At 57.0% G+C, this 25,095-nt stretch overlaps 1 protein-coding gene across 3 annotated transcripts; it reads left to right on the plus strand.

The window, feature by feature from the left end:
- The first annotated feature begins 3,639 nt into the window (after positions 1–3,639).
- Positions 3,640–20,417, plus strand: LIF (LIF interleukin 6 family cytokine). 3 transcript variants are annotated; one of them, XM_006938581.5, is made up of 4 exons: positions 3,640–3,728; positions 13,917–14,036; positions 15,830–16,008; positions 16,742–20,417. In XM_006938581.5, the coding sequence occupies exons 2-4, from the start codon at positions 14,018–14,020 to the stop codon at positions 17,150–17,152; spliced, it is 609 nt and encodes a 202-aa protein (XP_006938643.2). In that variant the 5' UTR covers positions 3,640–3,728; positions 13,917–14,017; the 3' UTR covers positions 17,153–20,417. The 3 variants fall into 3 exon arrangements, with proteins under 3 accessions (XP_006938643.2, XP_003994833.2, XP_044897673.1); XM_003994784.6 differs by lacking the exon at positions 3,640–3,728 and adding an exon at positions 11,440–11,679; XM_045041738.1 differs by lacking the exon at positions 3,640–3,728 and adding an exon at positions 11,823–11,963.
- Positions 20,418–25,095: the final 4,678 nt, after the last annotated feature.

The raw sequence follows: 25,095 nt of genomic DNA on the forward strand, positions 1-25,095 counted from the left end.
CATGAGTCCCTAAGGGCACAGAGCTCCCAGGCTAGGGGGCAGACAGGCAACAGACATGCAGAAGAACCAACTCAGGATATTGGGGTATGAGCTCTGCAAAACGAAATCGGGTGATGTAATAGAGTGAGAACCTCAGGCAACAGACATGGCCCTGGGAGAGGTGAAGCCTCTCCATCCACTCTGAAATCTGAATGGCACAGGAGAGGGGGTGGGGCCCCCCGGTGGCAGAAACAGCTAGGGCAAAGGCTCCAAGCATTCCAGGATCAGCATATAGTGAGCCAGGGGCGTCACTGATTTATATCAAAAAAGCCCGGAGAAGGGAAGCATCTTGCTCAAGATCACAGAGGGAACTCCAGCACAGAACTCCGGACCCTGACTCCCAACCAATAGTCTTCTCAGCAATGCCCAATGTGTTCCAGGTGACCTACCAAGTCCCCAGTAAGAGCTTTCCACCGTCTCCCACTGGGCTCTCCCTTGCTCTTGAGGATCTGCCACACAGGCCACCTTTTGGCTCTCGATATGCCCAGGGCTCTGTCCTACCATGAGGCCCCTGCTTATGCTGTTCCCTCTGTCTGGAACACCATTCCCTGTCATTTGGCTCAGTGCATCTTCAGCTATTCTTCCCTACCACCCATGGTCTGGGTCCAGCAACTTGGTTATTTGTCCTCATAAAACTGTCCTCTTGGGAGGCTCTTGCCTGCTGTGGTGCTTTACCATCTGCCTCCCACACTAGCCTAGAGCTGCCAAGGATGTGGAGACAGCAGCTGCTTCCCTTTGCTCCGCCTCAGCACCCGGCACAGGGCCTGCACTCAGTAGGAGCTCAGCAAGCAGCATGCCAGAGAGGCTGGCTTGGGTGGTACCATCCCAGTGCCACCAACGGCAGGGGGCCGGGCCTCTCTCTTTTCTGCCCTGCCCCGGCATAGGGGAGGGGGGGCTTTCCTCATGCTGAGTTGCTGGGAAGCTGTGGGTGGGAGGTGGCAGACGCCGAAAGCCAGGCACGCTCAGGTTCTCGGAGCGGAAGGGGAGCTGGCGCTGCGGCAGGCGTGCGGTTGCCCACGGAGTGAGCAGAGGTTGGTCTGTGGAGGAAGAGCTGGGAAGCCTAGGGTGGCTGCCCCCTACCCCTGCCTGGGCCCCTTGCCAACCCCTTACTCTGTGGATAAGCCTAAGGGGAGGTGTCTGACTTTGAGCTGGAACAGCACCCACTCCGTAGGAAGCAGATCAGGGAGCTCCAGAATCTGGGGAGGGAGTTTCAGGGGTCCCACCTTTGAGGACTTGTCACCTCTATGTCATACCCTGATGAGACCACAGCTGCAGGTGCCCCCAAACTGCCATCTCCAGTCTGGTGCTCTCCCAAGCCTACAGACTCGACTTCTAGGAACCTCTGCCAGGAGCCCTGTGCCAAAGGCCTCAGGGCCAAAGTCACCTCCACCCCACACCTGATTTCTGCTTCCTATTTGCCCCCTCAGAGGTTTCAGAGCCCCAGTCCTCACCGTCACCTCTCTCAGCTTCTCCCCTGTCTGTTGATCACAAGGTCCCTCGATCTCTCCCACATCCCATCTCTGGCACATGCCTCCTGCTCTCCCGACAGCCAGCCAGGTCCTGGCTCCCTGGACACGGTCAAAAATGTCACTGCCACCATATCTTCTGCTCCCAAACCTTCAGAGACTCCTTCCTGTCCTACTGCTGTGGTATCAATTCCAAACCCCTCATCGTAATATGCCAGGCCCCTGCTCTCATGCCAGGCCAGCTTTGCCCACTCATGTCTGTGTTCGAGCCATGCTTTGCTGGCCCCCTAACCCATATAAGCATCCTGACCTCCCTGAAGCCTGGACTTCCCCCCTCCATTCCCAGCCTCAGCCTCCTACCCTTCTGCCCTGAGCCCCAGTTCGAATTCCCCCTCCTCCTTGATTCCCCCATCCAGAAGGGTTTATGGGGCTTCCCTGGGGGCCACAGGTAGCCTACAGAGAGCCTGCAGGGTGACATTTCCAGAGTCTGCATCTCAAGTCAGAATAAGCTTTCTCTGATGGTGAGGCTGGGGTTCCCACAATCATTGCTGTGACAGGCAGTGGGGCGGGGGCCCAAATAATGCTTTTGTGCCACAGGAGCTGATCCTATACAAGGCACATTTTCCTGGAGTGGCGATACCCTGTGGGCCCACAGTGTATGTTTCCTCTCCAGTGGTTATGTGAAGGGACAAAGGCTCAGGAAGATAAAGGGGTCCTGGCCTTGCTGCAGGCATCAGCTTGAAGCCAGATTTTCTTCTTCTTTTTCAAGTTTTTCAAAGTGACAGACCTTCAGTCAACTACATGTAACACACAGGATGGAAAGTTCCCCAGGACAGGGGTCCCAGAGGGCAGGGACACTGCTGGAAAAAGGTGGGGATGGGGTGCACTTACTACCTATCCACAAAACAAACACAGCTTGCAAACGGCAGAGCCGGGTTTTTCGTCTCCATGGCCTTCACTGTCCCCCACTATTAATGCGATTTTTTTCCTCCTCTTTCTCGAAGGATGAGAAAATACTTGAGAGTTAAGCAAAATGAGTTCAAACCCCAGCCACCCTGCCCTCAAAGCCGTGTGACCTCCTGGGTTGAGCCTCAGCTTTCCCCTTTGTACAATGGGCTGAACTGGCCCACTGCCCTGGCTGTGACAGATTTCCCAGGAGACCACACAAATACTGCACTATTTTGGCATTATCGTAAGCGGTTACTGAGCAGGTGCACAAGCAACGTTCTCTGTATTTTCTCTCTCTCATTTTCCCTTTTTCCTTATTGCTCTCTTCACGGCTTTTCTCTCTGTGCCCCTGTCCCCCTGCACCCCCTACCCTCCACACCAGGCCTGGGACCCAGAGTGCACACAGACCACCTTTTCCATGCTGAGGCAAGGCTCACAGTCGATGGTCAGCGTTGGAGAGGCCTTCCACTTGGCCAGCCCCACTCCCTGCTTCCTGGGGCGGCCCCAAGGGCTGGGCTCTGCTCCCTGGCTCGGGGAGGGGCGAAGGTCTCCCAGGGAGGTGGGTTGGGCAGGTGGGGCCCTGGAGCCTGTGGAGGAGGGCCAACCAGACGGGCCAGGTGACTCCGGGGTTCTGAGGTGGGTGTCCGGAAAGCGTGTGGTGGCTTGGGGAGGGGCACTGTGTCCAGGGGGACAGCTGCGGCCCTGTGACTCTTCTGGGGACAGGGACAAGGGGCATGGCCCTGGTGCACACGGCTTGTGGCAGGTCTGAGTCAAAACACCTAAGGCCGACCCCGGCCGGTCATGCGGAGGGCTGCTCAGTCATCGCCTTATGCTGGCCTGGGTCACCCAGGCAGGCTGGGTGCGGCCCAGTCAGTTGTGACTCAGGTCCCAGCGGCCTTGCCACGCAGCACTGGGTAGGGGCATTGGGCACAGGGTCGCCCCCTCCCCAGCCCCAGCCGCAGCCCCACTTTTCCCCCTTGGCCACCCTGAAGATCCTGCCCCTGTTAGGCACAGTCTGGCCAGGGGCCTGGGGTTCTCTGCCCCTGTTGCACCCAGCCCTTCAGCCAGGGGGTGGGGTGGAAGTGGGGGGAGCCTCAGGGCCACGCGGCACTTGACGGGAAGTCAAGTGGGGGGCAGTGTGAGGAGCTGTCTCCAGAGAAGATTCAGCAAGAGAGGGAAGCAGAGGAGGCCTGGCCCTGAAGTCGATGGTGTCCCATTGAAGACCTGGAAAACACCTGTGAGACTCCAGAGGGTCCTGCGCCAGAACAGACCACGGTAGGCTTCCCTCACAGGGCAGGGCTGGGGTGGGGGGGGGGACAGGGGTGGTTAGATGCCAGCCCCCAAATCTATCCTCAGCACCAGCAAATCCTCCAGTGTTTGGGGGGGGGGGTACCTGGTGGCCTGCACAGTTCTCCGAGCCTCAGTCTTCCCAGCTGTGTAACAGGCGTGGGAAGACATTCCCTGCCCATCTCACCAAAGATGTTGAGGTAAAGTGGATAGATCGGATGCTAGATTCAAAAGTGTTGTGGGTCACTAAAGGTTAAAGATCACAGAAGAGTGGAGGAGAGAGAACTGGATGGGGAGGCCAGAATCCTGGTTTTATGTGATCCCAGAGGGTCACCTCTCTTCAGGGTATTGATTCCTGGATTCCCAAGGGACCCTCAAGTTCCCTTTACCCCAAAGACCTAGAGGGTTCTGAGGCCATGGCAGCCTGGTTTTTCCTCAGATGGAGATGTGGCAGGCAGAGGGTCCCTGTCTCTTTAGAAGGGGCTGTGGTGGGTCATGGGGTGGACCCTGCCTGCTTATGCATTGGGGAGAAGGGCAAAGCGAAGTCCCTCACTGGAGGCTCTGGGGTGTGTGGTCAGTCAAGGTCACGGCTCCTACACTTTTGACCTTGTCAAGCACAGGGCTCGACCACTCTGCTTTGTTCACTCTGTAAGATGGGCCTAATTGTGGAAGCACCAGCTTGGTGAGGAAAAAGGAAAAACACAACTGAAGTCTGTGCAGAGCTTTGCACCAGAGGAGAGGGCACCTTGGCACAAATAACCTGGGAAGGGGCTGGACCCCAATCTTGCCATCAGCAGTTCCTGACTGTGGAGAAGCTTCCGGGATGGCGGGGACATTGTCCCCAGAGCCTGTCCTACGTGAACTAGGTGGTTCTGGGGCCCGAGGTGGGTGGGAAGGGGCGGTGGTGTCCCCAACTCCCTCCTTCCAGATCTCCAGCTGGGTCCAGGCACTCCGCCCCACCCCAGCCCACTGAGTGTGGTCATTGGCGCCCCCTTGCGGCCGGTACTCGGGGCTCTCCCCTTCTCTTCCCCATGTAGGTGCTGGGCCAGGCCAAGGTTCGCCCAGGACCCATACGCGTGTGTCCTCTTCCCCGGTCCTGGCCAAGGGCCTCTGCTTACCCTCCATTCGGTGCCTCAGGCATCCCCGCCCACTTCCTCAACCCCCCCCCCCCTCCCAATTACCGCCCTGCCCAGCCCTGGGGGAGGCACCGGCGCGAGAAACGCCATCCTGGGGCTTGGTGGTGCTGTGGCCAAGGCGGCTGCTGCTGACTGGGCAGTGGAGGGCGCTGCAGCCCGCGGCTTGGAGCGGACCTAAGTGGCTGGGCGGAGGAGAACGCAGGGCTCCGAGCCAGGGACCTAGCTCTCAACCTTGCCGGGCCCAGCTTTCCAGGGCACCTGGAAGACTTTCTCTGTCCTCCACCACCAGACCCCAAAGTCCACATCTTGAAAAGCCGTTTCTGGATCCTTTGAGACTGATGGCCTTCTCTAGAACTGTTTTACAGCTGAGGAAGCTGAGACTCCAAGAAGCTTCCTTCTGGAATTCTCACAACCCAAGGGGACTAAAACTCAGGGTTCCCAACTGTGTCTGAGAGTCCAAGTGAGGCAAACCACACACATGCTGTTGGGGGATGTGCCACTAATTTGCTATGTGGCCTGTGGCCTTGGAAGAGTGACTTCCCTTCTCTGGGTCCCACCTGTGGAATTTCAACAGCTAGGTTAGTATCTATAACTTAGGCCCACCTTCCAGAGGGTGTTGCTACCCTCACGGGTTGACGATGTTCCGTCCCATTTTGTAGATGTTGGAGGTCTGAGAGATGACGGCCCCTGTCTGAGGGCCACAGCTCTTAAGTGTCAGAGCTATGACTGGACCTGAGGTCTGGCCAGTTGCTGAGCCCACCTAGTTCTCCCCCACCCCTCAGTCTCATCCTCCCAAACTTTTCCCTTTACAAGTGGGGACACCGAGGCCAAGAGAGGCCATGATGGTCTCTAAGTTCCCTCCTCCTCCTCAGACCTCTTGGGAGAAGTGGGCTTTCAGAAGAGAGTCTAAGGATGGGGAACTATAGGCCACCATCCTCCTTCTGTGAGGGTCCCCTGCTGGCCACCTGCTGGCCAGAGTGCAAGTGGAAGCTCCTGGCTGCGGAGGGGCTGGCAGGGATACTGGCTCTCCCAACTGCCCACTCTGATCCCGGGGCAGGCCTGGTCCCACCCAGAAAGGGAGGAAACGGAAACAGGGTCCTGGGGTGGGGCCGGGGTGGAAGGGGCCCTGCTGGGCAGGAGATCAGAGCAGGATTGTGTCATGGAGTCCTGTGGCTGATAAGCAGCTGAGTGACCGGCCCAAGCAGAAGGGGGGGCTCCCCCGAGACGACACATCCCAGGGACCCCCATGGCCCCTGCGGCCAGTGGGCCCTGCCCGGCTTGCGGGCCACACCTGCCATCCTGGGTCCTGTTGTGGGGAGGCTGTGGGGGTGTGGGGGAGAACCGACTCCATCACACTCTGTGTGGCCTTGGTCAAACGTTCAGCTCACTGAGCCTCAGTTTCCATGTCTGTGAAACAGGATTAAAATGCCTCCTTTGGAGGTGCCAACTAGGACTGAAGTTAATAGGGGACTTTAGGAAGCACTTTGTAATGCTTGCTTTGGGGGACGTTAATTGGGACAGAGGCCCATGGTGGCCTTTGGGGTTTGAAGTGTGCCAGCCATGTGCCCCAGAAAGGGTGGGAAGCAGGGCTGGAGTGGCCCACAGGTGCAGGGTTTGTGGGAGACAGGCATCATATCCAGATTGCCTGAGGGAGGCAGGGGGAGGCCTGGCCTTCTCCTTGCTCCCCAGGAGCTGCTCCCCTACCTGGTCCTGTCCCTCCCCTGACTTCAGGGAACTCATCTTTTCTTCTCTTCCCAGGGAAGAGAACGGTCCAACCCTGACTGGGCCTCGTTCCCTCCATCATCCCCACCCACTGGGAGGGGGCCACTCTGCTCTTTCCATCTTATCACCTCCCACCCACCGTCCTCAGAACATTTCCTCAGTCCCTGCAGGCACTGAGGGACAGTTTGGAGAGAGGGCCTGACTGCCTCCCTGACATCATCTCTGGGGTCGGGTTGGGTGGCTCCAGTGAGCTTGACTCGGGAGGGAGCCTGGGCCCCACCTCTGGCTGGCCAGTTTCAGGCTGAGTGGGTCCACAGGGCTGCTTCCTGTTCTGTTTATTGCCTCTGAGTTCAGGAAATCATTGAGTGAAACATCCTCCTCCCCCCACCCTCCCCCCCACCCCCGGCCCCATGATTATTTAATAGGAGCCGAGCTGTGGTCTCTCTCTTTTGGAAAATCCAGTGGGAGAAGGAAGCTGTCAGCTCAACTCTGACATCAGCTTTGTCCCTGTGCCAAGAGTCAGGGTGGCCAGGGCAGGGGGGCCTGGGGCGGGGTGGGGAGGAAACCAGCTGCTGGTGGCCCCCGTGACGTGAGGCTGCCACACGGTTCCCAGGGGCGGGAGCTGGAGGGTGAGGGGTAGGGATTTTGGAGACACAGGACACACACACACACACACACACGCACATGGTCATGCCTCCTCGCTTGTGACCAGAGACCCCCTGCCACGCACAGACTCACACAGACACAAGGTCAGATGCATACGTGTACAGGATTCACGCACACAGTCACTTACACATCCACACAGTTACACAGAGGACTCACAAGGTCAGCTGGAGATGTGCATGCTTCAGCTCTCTCCCACAAGCAAACAGACCAGCACAGGCACACGCGTGCACATTTATAGGGTCAGACATGGCTGAACACAGATGTGCAGACACACAAAGGCCCTTGCTACACTCACGTTGGAGTGCCCATTCAGACCCAGACAGACAGACCCATGGGATGCCCGGCAGGCACTCCCAGACACGGATTTAGCCTCTGGGTTGTAGGCTACCCTGCTCCAGCCACCGCCTTTGGTGAGGATGAAGGGCTCCTGTGGATGAGTGAGGAAAGGCCCATGACTGTCCTCACCCCACCCAGGTGGGGCAGGTTGGGGTGGGGAGCTGGGGGTCTGAGGCTACGGAAGGGAGTGGACAGTGGGAGGTTGGGGCCCAGGAGGGCCTTTGTCCCACACAAGGTGATGACAGGCCTCCACCCCACACCAGGAGCACCCGCCCCGCCCCGCCCCGCCTGCAGCGCTTCCCGTCCATTCCTGAGCTGGAAGGGATGGCGGATGACATAGAAGTCATGAGTCCCATGCTGCCAACCGCTGAGCGACCTTGAGCAAGTCACTCCTCAGCCCCTCAGGGCCTGGCTTTCATCATCGATACCAGTGGCTTACAAACGTTGTTGACCGCGACCCACAGTTAGAAACACATTGCACCTTGCAACCAGATGATGCGCACGCTGACACATACAGACAACGGGAAAAAAAGTTTTGTGGAACGGTGCTTGCCCTGGCTCCGGGCGATGCCCGATGATTTTGCCATTCCGTTTCCGTTTTGAAAGCGCTGCGGCAAGCCCTCCAAATTGAATCCATGGGCTGCTAAGAGGCCACTGAAACCTATAGCATGATAGAAAGTATTGCTCTCGACATGTTCCTGCTACAGTCTCGAGCTAGTTGCAGACTCAGGGAGAGCCCGGAGGAGGGCAAAGTGTTTACAGAGGGTATGCTGATGAATGAAGAGAGAGGTGAGCAACCCATTCTAAAGATGGAGATGCTGAGGGCAGACCCCGGAGTGGAACCAGACTTCCTGCAACAACATGGGCCTTGGAGGCAGGCTCCTGACCCTGCTGGTGATGGGATCAGGGCTCTGTGGGCTGCTGCTTCCCTTGCAACTTTTATCAGAATTGAAGAAAAAATGCAGTCACTCTGATTCACCTCCAGGGGGGTGATTCCTGACGCAGAACCAGTCGGGAAATGTCCGGATGATGATGGCGGCAGTTGGAAGCAGGCCAGGATGGCTTCGGGCCTGTGCTTGGCCCTGAGGGGTATAGTTGGTCCCTGCCAGAGATGTGATGGGGTGAGGGTGAGAAAGAGCAGACTATATGCCCAGAGCCTGGGCCTCAAGAGTCCTAACAACAGCTGGGCTCTCTAGAATGCTGAGGTGGGAAGTATCACTTATTCCCTGCTGAGGTTCTGGAAAGCTGCCTGTCCCCCCAGGACCCACGCCATGCTCTGTGTACTGACCCAGGGGCCCTCTCTGGCCTAACTCTCTGACCCAAACCCCTGACTCAAGCTGGGGTTTGAGCCCCTCCTGTGACCACTCAGATCTCTGGTTAGAATGACCGTCACGTGTTAGGCACTTTATCTGTGTTTCCCACTTAACATCCTCATGACAGCATTATAGGATTCCCTACTTCCAGAGGGAAAATCACGGCTCAGAGAAAGGAAGCCGGTTGCCCCAGGTCACACAGCTGGTAGGTGGTGTGGGCAGGATTTGAACCCCGGTTCGCCTGGCTCTAAGCCACACCTTTACCCATGGGCACCACCACCAGCGTAGTCCTGGCTGGCCCGAGCTTGACTTGCAAGACGGGGCCCTGGGCCACAGGAAAGTCCACAAGGGCATGTGGATGGTTTCGTGGTACTGCGGGCTGCCGGCTGGGGCCACAGGTGTAGCTACACTTTCACTTCTCAAGTGTTGAATAATGAGGTGCTTTTCCCTTTTTGGACAGGACACCCAACTTCCAGCGCTGTGCCAGGAATTCCTGAGCTGCTCCTGTCTACTGTGGCTGCCCCTCACTTGCCCTAGTCCTGGACCACAGCCTCTGACCCCCACCTTCCTCCCCGGGGCCCATCCGACTCCCCTGGGCTCATTTCCCAAGTGGGAACATCAAGGCACGGGGCTGGGCAAAGCTGGTGGCTAAGAGCAGCTGCTGGTTGGTTTTTCAGAGAACTGAGATCTTAGCTGGGCACAGGGGAGGGGATGGTGAAGGAAGGAGGGGGCTGGCCTGGGCAGTGGGGGTTGCCCGGAGCACTGTTTCTGGGTCACTGGTCTTGGGGAATTCCCCGATGCCCAGAGAGCTGCTTACCTGGTGAGTAACCGCTACTGGCTGCCCACACAGGATGCCTGACTGTGAGGGTACCTCCCAGCCACCCCCCTGCCGATGGCCACTGCCACACTGCCCTCTCCCCTGAGTGCCCCGAGGCCCAGGAAAGAGACAGACAGACAGGCAGGGGGCTGGCCCCCGCCCCCACATCCCCCCCTGGGGCTCCGCAGGGGGCGGCTGGTGATTCAAGCCCCTCTGAGCTGAGCTATGTCTCCTTCCTTCTCAGATGGGGCCTGGGGGGTGAATCAGTTCCTGGGGGCGGTGAGCCCGGGGTCAGCTGCTGTCCTCAGCTCAGGCCTGGGGTGGGGGTGGTCAGGGGCCAGGAGGGGACAAGGGGGGAGTGAGCGGACTGCCATGCCATCCCCCCCCCCATGTAAGCTGTCTGATCTCCCCGGGGTGTCCCTCAAGGGTCTGTAAGGGTGTCCTGCCTCCATTATCCTCTCAGCTTTTCTCCCTCAGCCCTGGAGTGTGCCCACTTTCCTCATTTGTAAAATGGGGACAAAACCCCCTACCTTACGGGTGAGGTAAGGATCCTCACCTGGCAGGAATCAATGCTGACGTATAGAGGGCTTGCTGGGTGCCCAGAACTATGCTGAGCCCTGACACCTCACGGCGAACCCACAGCGTAGGTACCGTTATTCCCATTTTATTGATGGAGAAACTGAGGCCCCAGGGTGCTCACTTCTCCAAAGTCACCCAGCTCATGACTGGCAAAGCCAAACCTCCAACCCGGCTCTGACTGAGGCCAAAGTCCACGCTTCTAACCACGAAGCTCCACAACGTCTCTCCACGAGACATTTGGCACAGAGAGCTTTTGGAAATTGTGAAATGCATTTAAAAGCTACTTAGCATCTATTCTGCTGTAACCCTAAGCCAGATGCTGTCAAGAGTACAAATGAGTACCAGACCCCATCCAAGCCCTCGAAGAGCAAGGAATAAGACTTGTCTCCACTTGAAAGGAGAGCAGGCAGGATGAGGCAGACTCGAGCCGGTCTGGGCCGTGTGCAGGGGAGACATCCTGGAAGAAGTGGCCTATGTGTTCCTCATCAACCTTTGCTTTCATCAGAGTGGGAGGTGCTTCTGGTATCACCGTGGCCTGCAAGCCAGAGGCCTGGGTTCCAGACCCTGCTGTATTGTCCCTGCATGGCCCTGGGCAAGTGCCTTGACTTCTCCAAGCCTCAGTTTCCCCATCTGAAAAATAAAACACTTGTGACTTTCTAGGAGAGGCTTATGGATGGAGGGTAAGAATCAGCAGAAAAGGAGGCCTGGATGGCCACATGCAGCAGACTGTGTTGGACAGAATGAGACCTGAGGGGCCCAGGGAAGGTCGACACATGGGCTTACTTCCTGGAGAGGAGATGAGCAAGTGGCTGGCACAGCCACCTGGAGACAGCAGGGCCCTGACCTGGCAGTGCCCTGCCCAGGCAGAGAAGGGTCCCATGTGGACCCTTCCTGTCCCCCTCACTCTGAGGCAGGTCAAATCCCCAGCAGGCCAGGGTGCAGGAGCAGGACAGGCTGGGGATGAAGTCACAGCTGGAAGGGGCTGAGCTGGGGCTGCCACTCCAGGGTGGGGCCTGGGGTCACGACCCTGGGAGCATGCAGCCAAGAAGGGAGGATGCCTTCCGTGAGGAAGCCGAGGGGAAAACACACACACACACACACACACACACACACACACACACACAGCGTAGAGAGGGAGGGAAGAAAACAAACTCCAGGAGACCAAAGCTGGCCTGGAGCGCGGTCTGGGCGGCCGATTCCTGGGGACCGAGGCCACGTTGCAGGCAGCTCACAGCCTGGCGGCTCCAAGACCCTGCCCAAGCTTCCCCCCAGAGGCCGGTGCAGGTGGTGCCTGGACATGGACAGGAAAGGGAGGCTGGGCCTGGGGTGCCAAGGGGCCCACAGCTCTTGGGGAGCATGGACCAAGTCAGGTACCGTGAGAGGGGAAACTGAGGCATGGGAAGGGGGCCGGTTGGGGAGGGAGTTAAATATCTTCTAGACTCTGCCCCCACTTCCTGTTTCCTGTGGGGTGGGGCTGAGATTACATGGTGACTGGGGGTGGATTGTCGGGCTGGCGTGGGACCTGGGGAGCCAGAAGACAGTACGAGGACCCGGAAGTCCACTCAGAAGGATGCAGGGAAGAGACAGGGGCAGGAGAGTGGCAGCACAGGGTCGCAGCCTCTAGGAAAATCAGGGCACCTAATGAGAGTCTCAGGTAGGGGAACAAGGGGATCCATAGATGGGGCCACGGTGGGGCCTTGGTCAAATGGATTTGGGGTCCACATCAGAAGCACCAGGCTGAGTCAGGTGACAGGGGTCCAGGAGATGTGGCATTAGGACTGGAGGCTGATGCAGCGTTCATGTCGATGTGCTCTGTGTTCATGTCAGGCCCTCATGCGGGAGAGTAGAGGAGTGCCGTTGGGGTCATCCGAGCTAGGCTGGGGTAGGTGGGCCTCCTGGGGGCCTATGCCCACCCCACAGTAGGTGCATGGGAGGAGCAAGTGCCAGGTGGGGTCTTCTATGGCCCTCCAAGGAAGAGACCAGGGGGAAGGTAGGGAAGAGGAAGGAGAGCCAGTCTGGACTCTACCAGCCTCCTTCCTGCTGGGAAGTGCCAGCTGGGATGGGCAGTTTTATCACCCCACATCCCAGGCCCTGCTGGGAGAGCATGAGGGAAGTGAGCCTGGAGAGGGCAGGGTGTGTGTGGGGGCAGGGGGACCGACCGCAGCAGGCACGAGGGCTCGTCCTGGCATGATGAGGGAGGAACGCGTGGCTGGGCAGGTCCGGGATGTGGCAAGAGGCAGGAGCTGGGGGCATGCATGGGGGATGGGTGAGGGGGTGAGTACGGGGTGCTAGGGGTCAGGGAAAGGCTGTGCGTCTCCCTGGTCTTGGAAAACCAACTCTCCCACATTGTTTTCTGGTTGGGGTCAGGCCGGCCCTAGGGGGATGAGACATCTCCTGGGACAAAGGGTGCCCCTGACCACTTGGGGGGACAGTGTGGTGCCAGATATGTGTTCTCTGGCCAGCATTCACTCACATCATTTTTTGGAAATGCTTTTTGGGGGGAGCTGTCCCTGTGCTCATTTTGCCCTGGTCCCCACCATTCCTTCCTGCCTCTCCTCACTCATTTACAAATCTAACTGGCCACGATAGACACCAGAATTTGTGACCCTGCCTTACAGACACCTTAGAGGCACCTTTTGAGGGCCACCATTATTGAGGCTGAGCCCCAAGGGGCTTCCAAGGCAGGTTTTGAGGGGCAAGCTATTTCTCTCGTCCCCGGCCAGCCCTCAGCATCCTGAGGAAGAAACCTGGGTCTCTGCTTCAGGTGTCCCTCCAGAATGGAAACACTGGACCACCTTCCCCTGAAGGGCAAGCTGGGGTTGCAGAGTTTAGGTAAACCCCAGACACACAACACCTTCCCAGAAGTTTCTCAGGCTGTCCCCAAGGAACTACTAAGTCACAGCAACCTCTCCCCTCCCCATCTTCCCAGCCCTTGCCCAGCCTCACAGGTACCTGCGGTCAGCAATGCAGGCTTGCTGATGGTGGTCAGGAGGTCTGACCCTGTGGAACTCTGGGCAACCTGTTGCCTTTGGAGCCCCATTTTGCCCAGTGGCAATGGGCAGGTTGGAGGAGGCTACCTCTGAGGTGCCCACGTTCAGTTCTGCTTTATTACTGTCTAAAGTCCAAGCAGGGCCCCAGCCCCTCTTCCTGGAGCCTCCTTCTCAGCCAAGCCCCAGCCTGCCTCCTCCCCACTGCCCCCAAAATCCCTTGATCAGGGGGCCACAGGTGCCAGCCTCCATCTGCTTGCCTATGGTCAAGCCACCTCCCCAAACCCAGGTGAGTCAGGGCTGTCTGGAGCACCTACAGCCACGGGGACCCCGATGACTCGGCCTGGGGACCCTCCTTGCCCTCTCCAACTTCAAACAACTCCTAGGGCGAGCCATTCAGGAAAACCACAGGCTGTTTTGTAGAAGAGTTCATTATAATTTTATCAATCAAATTCTTAGAAGAGGGAAAAAGTCTGCTCTCTCCACCCTCCCCCTTCACTCCCCCCCCCCTCAACTCTCACTTTCTTCCATTCATAATTTCCTATGATGCACCTCAAACAACTTCCTGGACGGGGATCCCTGCTAAATATAGCTGTTTCTCTCTCTGTCTTACAACACAGGCTCCAGTATATAAATCAGGCAAATTCCCCGTTGAGCATGAATCTCTGAAAACTGCCGGCATCTAAGGTCTCCTCCAAGGCCCTCTGGAGTCCAGCCCATAATGAAGGTCTTGGCGGCAGGTAAATCCACCCGCCCCGCACCGGCTTCCGCGCCCCACTGCCGGTGCTGCGGCAGCTTGGGGCACTTGGCGATCGCGAACGGGACACCCACCCGCCTCAGACACACGGGCTCGGGGCACCCGTGCAACCGGCCCAGGCTGCCGGAGGCGCTGGGTGGCGGCCGGGAGCGAGCGCAGACACATGGTCCCGGCACCGCGCGCCCAGCCTGCCCGGGGGCCAGCAGGTTGGCGGGCAACGGAGGGGGCTGCCGAAGCCTTCCTCCTGCTCCTCCTCCACCTCCTCCGCTTCCTCCTCCTCCTCCTCCTCCTCCTCCTCCTTGTTCCTGCCACTCTCCCTTGCTGCTCTTCCCGCTCCGCTTTCTCCCGATTCACCCTCCCTCTTTCTTTCTTTCTGTCTTTCCGCTTTCTCTTTTCCAACCGCGTCCCGGGCTGCTCCCAGGGAGGGGCACCGGCCGCCGAGCAGCTTGCAAACTCCGGCGGGGACGGAAGCAGGTGCCGCCTCCATCTGCTAGTGCCTGGAAAGCTGTGGTCTTTGCTAGGTGAGCCGGGGGTACGGGGGGCCCCCGACCATCCCGGGGGCCTCAGAGCTGCCTGGGGATGTTGGGAGGAAGAGGGGACCCAGGAGAAGTGAACTTGAGGCTGCCACTGTCCCAGCAGGGGAGATCCCTGAGGCGCTCCAGCACCCCCCCTTCACCCCAGCCTCACCGGTTCTCCAGCCTCACTGGTCTGCAGACCCCCAGCTCCTGCTGGTGGGCCACCAGGAGAAGCCCCTTGGAAGGGACCTGAGAGTAAATAGGGGAAGCAGGCGCCTTGGGAGGGAGGGGCGACCCAGGACAGGCCCCGACAGCTCCCAGCTCTCCTGTCACCTTTCACTTTCCTTCCTCCCCCGCCAACCTGGCTGCCTGTGACCTTTTCCCTTTTCTCTTTTCTGGTTGCACCATTTCCTTTGCCTCCCTAAGGCTCTGAGGGCCTGTGGGACCCCAGGATTTTCCTTGTCCTAACCCAGGGCCTGGGACAAGAGGGGGATGGCATGGAGGCAGGAGCTGTGCAGAGCAGGTGGCGGGGTGGGGGGTGGGGGGGGGGACAAGAAATTCTGAATGATGATTTGGGGTTGGAGAGGGGGCAGAATTGCAGAATTGGGGTGGGGTTGAAGGTCCTAGATAGGCGAGTGGCCACATTTGGAGAAGGAAAGCTATAGAAGAGATGGGGGAGGGTGGCAGGCGAAATTAGGGGACAAGTGACCCTGGGAGTCAGAATCAAATGACAGGTTTAAAGAGATAGAAGAGTGTCAACAGAAGATCCACCCCCTCCCCCACCAGGGTCCCATGGGGTCCCCATCTGGGAGACCTGGCCCGCAGTGGGTCAGTGAGCATGAAACAATGTGCAGGAATCTGGACCATCCTTCGAGGTGGGAAGATAGGGGCCTCTCTTTTTCCTGAGACTCGCTGGGCCTGGGGCATGGTCCCTTCCACCCAGAGGGGCAAGAGGCCTCAGGGGAAAGGTCTGGGTGGTTGGTGTCACCCTGAACCCAGCTCCCCGCTGGTGGGAACAGCTCGTGTCCTCTCAGGAAAGAGAAGGGAAAACTGGGAAAGTGGAGGGAAGCAGAGCTAGAGAGAGAGAGACATAGAAACGGATGCAGTGACCTCATGAAAACCAGAAGCAACCAGGGGAAGATAGAGCCGGAGGGGGAGCCAGGGCACTGGTGTCCCTGGGGAGATGAGGCGCATCTTCTGCCATGAGCCCCCTTGCCCGCCCCCTACCCCCTGCTCATGGCTCCTTCCTGCCTATTCCCAGGAGTCGTGCCCCTGCTGCTGGTTCTGCACTGGAAACATGGGGCGGGGAGCCCCCTTCCTATCACCCCTGTCAACGCCACCTGTGCCACACGCCACCCATGTCACAGCAACCTCATGAACCAGATCAGGAACCAACTGGCGCAGCTCAATGGCAGTGCCAATGCCCTCTTTATTCTCTATGTAAGTCCCCCTTCCAGGTCCTGAGAGAGGAGGGAGGGAGGGGGGAGGGCCGCTGCACTGACCTGGGCTGTTGGGGCTGGTCAGGGAAGAGAGCTTTTGGAGCTGGAAGGAGAGAATGGGGAAAGGGCTTGGTTCAACCACACGCGGACCCCCACAGCTTCTGAGCCCCCCACCCCACCCCCAACCCAGGCTCTGAGACTGGAAGCCACTTTCCCAAGGTGCCCAGTTCATCCTGGGCAGAGCTGGGGGAGAAGGGAGAGGCCGGGCACTGATGGTCTAGGGACTCCTCCCCCACGTGGAGCAGAAGGCCGATGAGAGACAGAGAGGAAGTAGGGGGGCCAGAGAGATGCTTTTGGGAAAGTGGGCTGCGGGTGTCTGGAGGTGCAAAGCCTCTGAGGAAGAAGAGGAGGACGGTGGGTTGAAAGAGCAAGTGTGCGTGGTGTGCCCGCAAGAAGTGGGACGTGGTGTTTCCCTTCAGTCCCCTGATGCTCTTGCTGGTGGTGATGACGATCCCTTGCCTGGTGTGGCCCTTGATTCTTTACCAAGTGTGTTCACACCACGATTATTCTGGGCTCTCATAACAATCCCAAGATGCCTACGGGGCAAGTAGTCAGCTCTCTGTGCCAGAGGTGGGAAACTGAGACCCAAGAGCTCACCCAGAGGCTTGGTGGCCGGGCTGAAATACCCGTCCCTGACCCCCACATCACCTCCCCTCTCCCTCTCTGCTCCTCAGTACACGGCCCAGGGGGAGCCGTTCCCCAACAACCTGGACAAACTGTGCGGCCCCAACGTGACGGACTTCCCGCCATTCCATGCCAACGGCACAGAGAAGACCCGGTTAGTGGAGCTGTACCGCATCATCGCTTACCTTGGTGCCTCCCTGGGCAACATCACCCGGGACCAGAAGGTCCTCAATCCCAATGCTCTCAGCCTCCACAGCAAGCTGAACGCCACTGCAGACATCATGCGGGGCCTCCTCAGCAACGTGCTTTGCCGCCTGTGTAACAAGTATCACATGGCCCACGTGGACGTGGCCTATGGCCCTGACACCTCAGGCAAGGACGTCTTTCAGAAGAAGAAGCTGGGCTGTCAGCTCCTGGGGAAGTATAAACAGGTCATTGCTGTGGTGGCCCAGGCCTTCTAGACAGGAGGTCTCGAAGCATGCAGTGAGTGACCTGAGATCTTAGGCTCAGGCAGCTGTCAAACTGTGGCCAGGGCCCAGAGCATCGCCAGACCCAAGTGGGGACTGCTGGCAGACCCCGAGGGGTTTCTGGCCAGTCCATTCCCCTCTAGGTGGGCTGTGATGAAGCCGAGCAGAATCAAAATACCCAAAGGCAGGGCCTATCTACAGCGCCAATTAGAAGAAGGCACCCCTTCCTCTGGGAGACTGCAGCCAGGCACTAGAGTGTCGGGCTGGTCAGGGGATTATGGGCTGGACCTCTGTCCCCACTTGTCCCCTTGGCCAGGGACTTTGTGAGAAAACTGTACAAGTTGTCCATGGTGACCCTGACCATGGGGTAAGACAGCAGGGGTCAGGGGACTCTCCCAGCCCCGCAGAATGACCGCCATTGGTGCCTTTGCTGCCCCTTAATGTAGGTTTTGGAAGGTTTGACTGGGCTCGGGCAGGCCAGAGGAGCTGGGGTCCTGAGGACTCCTTGGCCCCTACAAGTATAGCGAGTGGAAGTTAGAGAAGGGAGTTCTGGTTTGAGATGCTCCTTCTCTTGAGCATGATTGGAGAGCTCAGGCCTAGGGACTGGACTATGAGGCAGAAAGTTCCAGAATGAGCTCGCTGGCATTCAGGCTCCTAGGGAGGCACAGAGGCCACCTTCGGGCCTGGGAAGGAAGAGAGGTCCGGAAAGCTTTGACAAGCTCTCCTTCTTGCCCTCAGGCTTTCCTGAAGCCTGGGATGGCCAGGGTCTGGTGGCTGGACCTGGAGGTAGGGTTTGTGGAGGTGGGCAGGTGGCAAAGTCAGCTGAGGGGGTTCTGAGGGGACCCAGATTCTTCCTTCTGGGCAATGGTCTATAAGGGATGGGAAGGACTAGGTAGTTAAGAGTGGCAGCTCACATCTGGGACCCAGGGAGGCCCTGTGACGTCACACAAAGGTACTTGAGGGGGACCAGAGGTCATTTCTGGTTCCGAGGGCAAGGGAACAGCAGAACCTGAGGTCAGGGTCTCAGAGAAGCCTGAGAGCCGAGAGTGCTGTGTGTCTGACCCAGCATGATTGTCTATTTATTATGATGTCCTATTTATATTAACTTATTGGTGCTTTAAATGGCAAAGTTAATTCCCCTTTCCCTGCTTCCTACCCAACAGAAATAATATGATGGCTCCTATAGGAGCCAGGGCCAGGCCTTAGCAGGGACTGGTCCAGAAGTCAAGGATGTTACAAGTGGAATAAGCCTTACGGGTGAAGCTCAGAGGAGGGTCAGGATCTGAGAAAACTGGTCAGCCTTGGTGGGGGGGGGGGGAGCAGGGGACCCGGCTCCATACCCCATCCCAAATGTGACTTGCTCTGGGGGTATCAGGATCCTGGCTGCAAGGCAGGCCGGGCCAGTTTGTGGAGTGGCCAGGGGCCTTCCACAGGGCTGCCATGTTGGTTGGCTCCAGGGGGCTCGTTCAACTCTGTGTTTTCTGGCACCTCCTGGAATTGTGATCAGGGGCAACATTCGTGGTTGAAATGGTGCTCCTAGAGCACTGGGTAAGGCATTCCTGGTGGCCTGCTCTGCTGCTCTTTCCTTGTCCCCAGGCTGCCTCTAAGCCAGCAGTTGAGGGGCTCTGGAACATCCACATGCAGTACCCAGCATGCTTGCACACAGTGGGGAAGCTCCTTCTCGGGTGGCCCAAACACCCACAAAGGGCGAGAGGGCCTGGCTGGACCTTGGGAAGCTGGGGCGGTGCAGGGAGGAGCTCCCTGCTCCAGAGAGGAGAACAGGGAGGCCCTGGGCCGAGGACCAGGAAGCTGTGGTCCCTGCTGCCCCACCTCCCCCCACGCCCCCACCCATGTCTGGGCTCCCAGGCAGGGAACCCGATCCTTTCCTTTGTGCTGGGGCCAGGCTAGTGGAGAAACGCCCTCCAGTCTGGGAGCAAGGGAGGGGGTGCGGAGCTGGGGCAGCTGCTAAAAGCAGCATTCTGGCTTCCTCTCAAACCCTAAGCGGGTGGCGGTCCTAGTGGTTCAGCCAATGTGATTATGGTACTTTGCACTCACTTTGCACCTCTCTGTCTTCTCTGAGCACTTTACCCATGCACACCAGGTGGCAGGTGGTGAGGCAGCAGGTGGGTCCTGACTCCTGGGGCAGGGGGCAAGGCGGGGGTGCAGAGTTGGGAGTTGTCCGTCCCATTGGCAAGGCTATTTTGTGGCGGGTGACAGAGGAGACCATGAACCTCTTTCTGAGGCTGTCTTCATCTGGGTCACACTCACCCTCATCCAGTGTCTGAGCCTGCTGCCCTCCCTGCGCTTTGGTGAACACGGCTCAGAAGGCTTGGGGCCAGCTGGGTCCTTAATCATCCCATCACCTTGAGTACACCGACTCCCAGTGCTGAGCCCACCTGGGCAGCCTCTGAGGCCCAGGGACCAAGGGGATCTCCTTCCCTGAGCCCAACACGGACCCTCTGCCTCCCTCTTCCTGCCTCTGCCCTTTCTGCCCCTATTTCCTGCCCTGCCCCTCAGCCCCCATCCTCAGCTCTCTTTCTAGAACCAATCCAGAAGACCACTTTGCACAGCATCCTGGAATTATGGAGCTTCTGTGTGGAAAAAGTTTTGCAGGGCAGGAAGCTGTCCTTTTCCTCGTTTTTCATCTGCTGGTGTGGACCCACACCTGCATCCTGGGTCAAGAGGAGAAGGGAGAGGCTGTCAGCAGAGGAGGGGTAGGACAGTCATTTTGTAATTTATGGACAAAGCAATATTGGGGACTTTATTTATTTAAAAACATTTTAAACAAAAAGAGCACCGCTGGTTTATTTGTCTCTCCTCTTCCTCTCCTTGCCCCTCTTTGGGGACTCCCCCAACTCCTTCCTCCTGAAGCAATCCCACCCCACCTTGCTGACTCTCCAGAATAGACACAGCATGTGGGGTTGGAGGCTGGAATCAAGTGAGAATTTCCCTTCAGATGGTACAGAGGTCCTTTTAGATCACCCCCCCCCCCACCTCGATTCCAGTACCTGGACATCTCTCCCATTCGCACTGCTGGCTCCGTTTATCCCTCCGTGTTTCCCTCCTTCCTTTCTACTGGACAGGACTTGGCCTTGCGGGACAAATTCCTCTTTGATGAATGTACCCTGTGGGAATGTTTCATACTGACAGATTATTTTTATTTATTCAATGTCATATTTAAAATATTTATTTTTTATACTGAAGGAATACTTTTTTTTTTTTAAGAAAAAAGAGAAATTAATAAAGAATCTGCTCTTGGCAAGCTCTCCAGACTGTACTGATGTGGGAAGATGGGGCTGGAGGGGCCGAGACTGTCTCTCCACCCAACTGAGTGGAGTTCTGCTCGACAAAGGGCAGGCGGTTGGGAAGAGGGGGGCACTTCCACCGGGCAAGGGTGCTGGCATGGGTGCATGGGGGTGGTGGGCAGAACAGGCACAGGTGGAACAAGGTGGGTGGGTTCCAGACCCTGAAGTGTTGCCCAGAAAGGCCCCAGCCCTCTCACTGTAGCCCCATGAGTCTCTAAGAGCCATTTAACAGAGAGAGAAACTGAGGCTCAGACAGATAAAGCCACTTGCCAGGGGTCCTATTGGCAGAGTGTTTAGCACCACCCCTGAGCTCCAAATCTCATGCTCTTTCTGCTACATGGAACTTCAGGGATCTAGAAAATTCCAGCTGCTGTCCTCAAGGAATGGCCCAGTGACCATCTAAGGGGAGCTAAAGGGCATAGGCATGAACAACTTTGGAGCAGGAAATCTAAGTAAGGGTCCTGTCCAGAATTGTGCAGGACGCTGGGGCCGGGACGGGGGTTTTCTGTCCGGCTCTTCTAGGCCTAAGCAGCCCTCCCATAATGAACACTGCTGTCCTGTCCCTCTGTCTGTTTCACATGTGGGGACCTCCTTCCACTGCAACCTTCTTCCTAGCCTCCTGGGACTCCTTCCTTGGGGAATAAGGGAGGTTGGGACCAGATAGCCATAGACATAGAGGCTCTGGGGCTTGGGTCTTGGGGCTCCCCCAGCTGAGATTCATTTGAGGATCTGGGCAGTTTTTCTGAGAGTCACCTGCTTGCTCTTTCATGAGCGTTTATAAGCGTCAGGTCCTGTGTTGGTTTCCAAAGGTGAATAGGATACAGTCCAGGACTTCTGGAAGCTCAAGGGCCAGTGGGGACAGTGACTGAGCACATCCGGGAGGATGTGAATGATGAAAGAGGCACATAGAAGGTGCCAGAGGCCAAGGTGGAGAGAGCACTCATTGCACTGGGTGTCAGCAGGGGCTCAGTCGGTGGTCCTCCCTGCTGTCTGTGCAATGAAGGGCCTTGACCCACGACACTGGGCAACGTTGGCCTCACCTGAGAGCTGATCAGGAACGCAGAATCTTGCTTCCACCCCCACCCCAGACCTGCTGAATAGAAATCTGCCTTTTAAGAAGATCCCAGGGGATTTGTGTGGCTATCCAAGTCTGAGAAAGGCCACCTTGCAGTCCTTCCTTTTCTCACTCCTCCTGAGTCTATGAAGATGCCAAGTGTAAATCGTCAAGGGCGGCACAGGCAGTGGCTTGGGAGGGGGAGTCTGCCTGGTCCCTGGGGCCTGAGCCACAGCTATTTGGGTCTCTTCCTCCCCAAGCCCAGCCGGTGACGGCCCCTCCCAGCGGGCTGGATCCCATGGTCAAGCTACTCCCCACCAGCACTGCCCTCCTTCCCCTTCTCTCCTGGGAGACAAGGTTGTAGCTTTTCAAAAGAAATCTTTACTAGGAAACAAGAGGAAAACAAAACAAGCACCAAGGCACAGAAATGAGGGAAGTACAGGGATGTCACATCCTGTCTGCTGTGCTGTGGGGCCAGCCAGGTGCCTGGGCCCCTAGGTATTTCCCTCACCTCTGTCTGAGGCAGGGGAGTTCGGAGCTCTGGGTCCCTGAGGAGAGGACAGGTGTTCTGTGCTTTGCCCTGCCCTGGCCAGACAGAACAAAGGACTGTTGATTGGTTATTGGATTACTGTCCCAATAAGAGGTGAAAACAATCAGTTGGTGGGAGGAAGGGAGGCCTTTGTTCGGCCTGGAAAGCCCTGCCCTTGAGGCCTGGGTCCTCAGCGGCTCTGCCACGTGCAGTCCTGTGACCCTCCCGGGTGAGCTCAGCTCTCTTATCAGTGAAACTGCAAGAGGAATCGGTGATGAATGCTGTTCTGTCTGCTTCGAAGGGCTGCCAAAGGGATCCCATGAGCAGGGAGATGGAAACACTGTGGGAATCAGGACCGGCTAGGTGGAGTTGGAGGAAGCAGAATGAATTAGGCACAGGCGCTCTCTCTGAAGGGGAAGGGGTCCTTTCCCCCATGAATGCAGAAGGCAGAATCTGACAGCTCGGAGGCCAGGCGGCCAGAGGCCGGGCTGATGGGAAAGGAGGCAAGCCGAGTGGACAACCTTCCAGCTGATGGTGGTCCTCTGACGGTGGCCTAAGCCCCAGGCTTGGAGGAGACCGGCACGGAGGGGCCTCTGACCCCAGGGATGCACTGGAGCCAGGAGCAGCCCAGATACCCAGCTGAGCCTTCTTCCGTCCTGGCTTTCAGGGGGTCAACAGAACAGGGGAACTCCCATCCCAACAGGATGATCACCAACAGCTATTCCCCTGGACACACCAGCTCACAGGCTCCATGATGGTCCTACAGTTTACAGTTTACAAAGTGTTTTCTTACTCGTCACTACATCTTCCCAACCATTTTGAAGGTGGGACTACATTACTGTTTCCGTTTTCTAGATAAAGAAACAGAAGCCCCAGAACACTGAAGGACTACCCTGACATCACTCAGCTTATGAGAGATGCTCTTCGTGCTTGCTCGTCTTTTTTTTTTTTAACATTTTTTAAACATTTATTTATTTTTGAGAGAGAAAGAGCATGTGTGAGGTGGAGGAGGGGCAGAGAGAGGTAGATAGAAGATCCAAAGCAGGCTCCACGCTGACAGCAGAGAGCCTGACGCAGGGCTCCAACTCCCGAACCGCGAGATCATGACCAGAGCAAGTCGAACGCTCAACCTACTGACCCACTCAGGCGCCCCACGAGTTTGCTCATCTTTATTTTCATCATCTGTACACTCACCTGGTCAAGACCAGTAAGGGCCTTTATGTGCCAGGCTTCACACCCAAGGACCTCAAGAATTAGTGATAGAAGAAAAATAATTTCTGGGTCACCTCTGCCCTAAATTTAGACAATGCAGTAGGAGAATTCACTTATCATGCTAAACTACCATATTTTTAGCAATACAATTAACGTTGAAATGGAACCACGATGTATTTATTTATTTATAGTCCTCTTTGTCCTAAACAGCATGCAAAGCAGCTTACAACATAAGGCACTTAATGAAAAAATTGATAAAATGGATCAAGAGAATCAGCATCAGAGAATATAAAAGCAGAGTGAGAAAACTAAGATCACAGAAAGAAAAATAAGTGTTTCAGATCACAAGGGGCCACAAAATTACCCTGATTGAGCTTCAAAGTTGGCTCTGAGATTCCTGGCAGTGAAAGGAAAAAGGGAAATGTAGTCTGTTGTGCAATTCTCTAAGTCAGAAAGGAGGAGGCTTTCTTGAGGCTCAGGGAAAACAGAGCCTATCCTGGGTCTGGTTCTAAAGGTGATTTCTCCCTTGAGACCCATGGGGGGTGGTAATAGTCGTATGATGGGTCTTGCAGCAAGGGGATTCCCAGGGGTTGTTTCTGTAGTGGTCTTGGCAAAACCTGATGCCCGGCATCCAATGCAGCCCAAAGAAGAGAATTCTACAAGAGCCTAGGATGACACAGGTGCAAACCGGGGCTTTGGCCCAACCCAAGAGTGGGCTTCTGAGTCCTGAGGGTGCAGCAGGGGCTGACTGTGCCTCAGAAGCTCCCTCTGTCCCCAGGATTTTGAAGAACGTTTTTTACTGATGCACAATATACCTACAAAACGGACATCAGATGACTTCCTCCCTCCTGGAGGATTCTGTGAGCCTGGAGTTATGCCAGGTGGTCCATGAGGGGAGGGGTGAGGAGGATGGTACCATGACAAAGGCAGGGATTTGGGCCTTGAGTCTCTGCCCCTGCCTTGCTCCAAGGCCACTTGGATCCTCTGGGGCTGAGAAGAAAGTCTTTTGCTGGCCACTGGCTACAGTGTCCAGTACACTTCCCACGCCCCCTCCTGCCTGAAGCAGAGCCCAGCTTGAATCTGTCCCTTTGACTTGGGGGAAGCACCGCCCCACTTTGGCCTCACTAGAAGAGCCAAATATTTCAATTATGAGGACGTGGTCAAGCCCTGCCCACTCCAGCCTCAATGACTGGTGGTGAAGAGAGGGTGTCTCTAGGGGGAGAGGTGCGGGGCGGGAATGAGGGAGCCGCAGACTCAGACGGGAGAGGGAATGGGAGGCTGAGCGGGGGTTAACGGAGCAGACAGGCCTTCTCCGCTGGCTGAGAACAAAACCACCGGCTGGGAGGAAAATATGTGTGAGGCATTTTTGTAATTCCAAGAAGCTCAGTCCAGCTTTTGCCCCGACGGTCAATGAATCAAAGCCAGGAATGGCTCTACCTGTCAGCAGGCTTTCTCCTGGCTCTGCTCACCAAGGCACCACCCCTCCGCCCTGGCAGGCCAGCTGGAACCCTCCCAGTTCCCCAGAAGGACGGTTGGCTCTTGGAAGAAGAGTGTGTCACAGGCAAAGGCCAGACGCGGGCAGCCTACGGGGAGAATTCTTAGCTTCCTCCTCTGCCTGCTTTTCTGGTCCCATCTTGGAGAGGGACATAGCCCACTCCAGTGGGTTGAACGGTGGCCCCTGAAAAAATACTTCCAAGTCCTAGTCCCTGGAACCTGTGAATGTGTCCTTATTTGGAAAAAGAATCTTTGAGATGTAATTAAGTTAAGGACCTCCAGGTGAGATCATCCCAAATTATCCAAGTGAACCTTAAATCCAAGGACAAGTGTCCTTATAAGA

The sequence above is a fragment of the Felis catus genome, chromosome D3, assembly GCF_018350175.1.
Source record: "Felis catus isolate Fca126 chromosome D3, F.catus_Fca126_mat1.0, whole genome shotgun sequence".
Lineage (NCBI taxonomy): Eukaryota > Metazoa > Chordata > Mammalia > Carnivora > Felidae > Felis > Felis catus.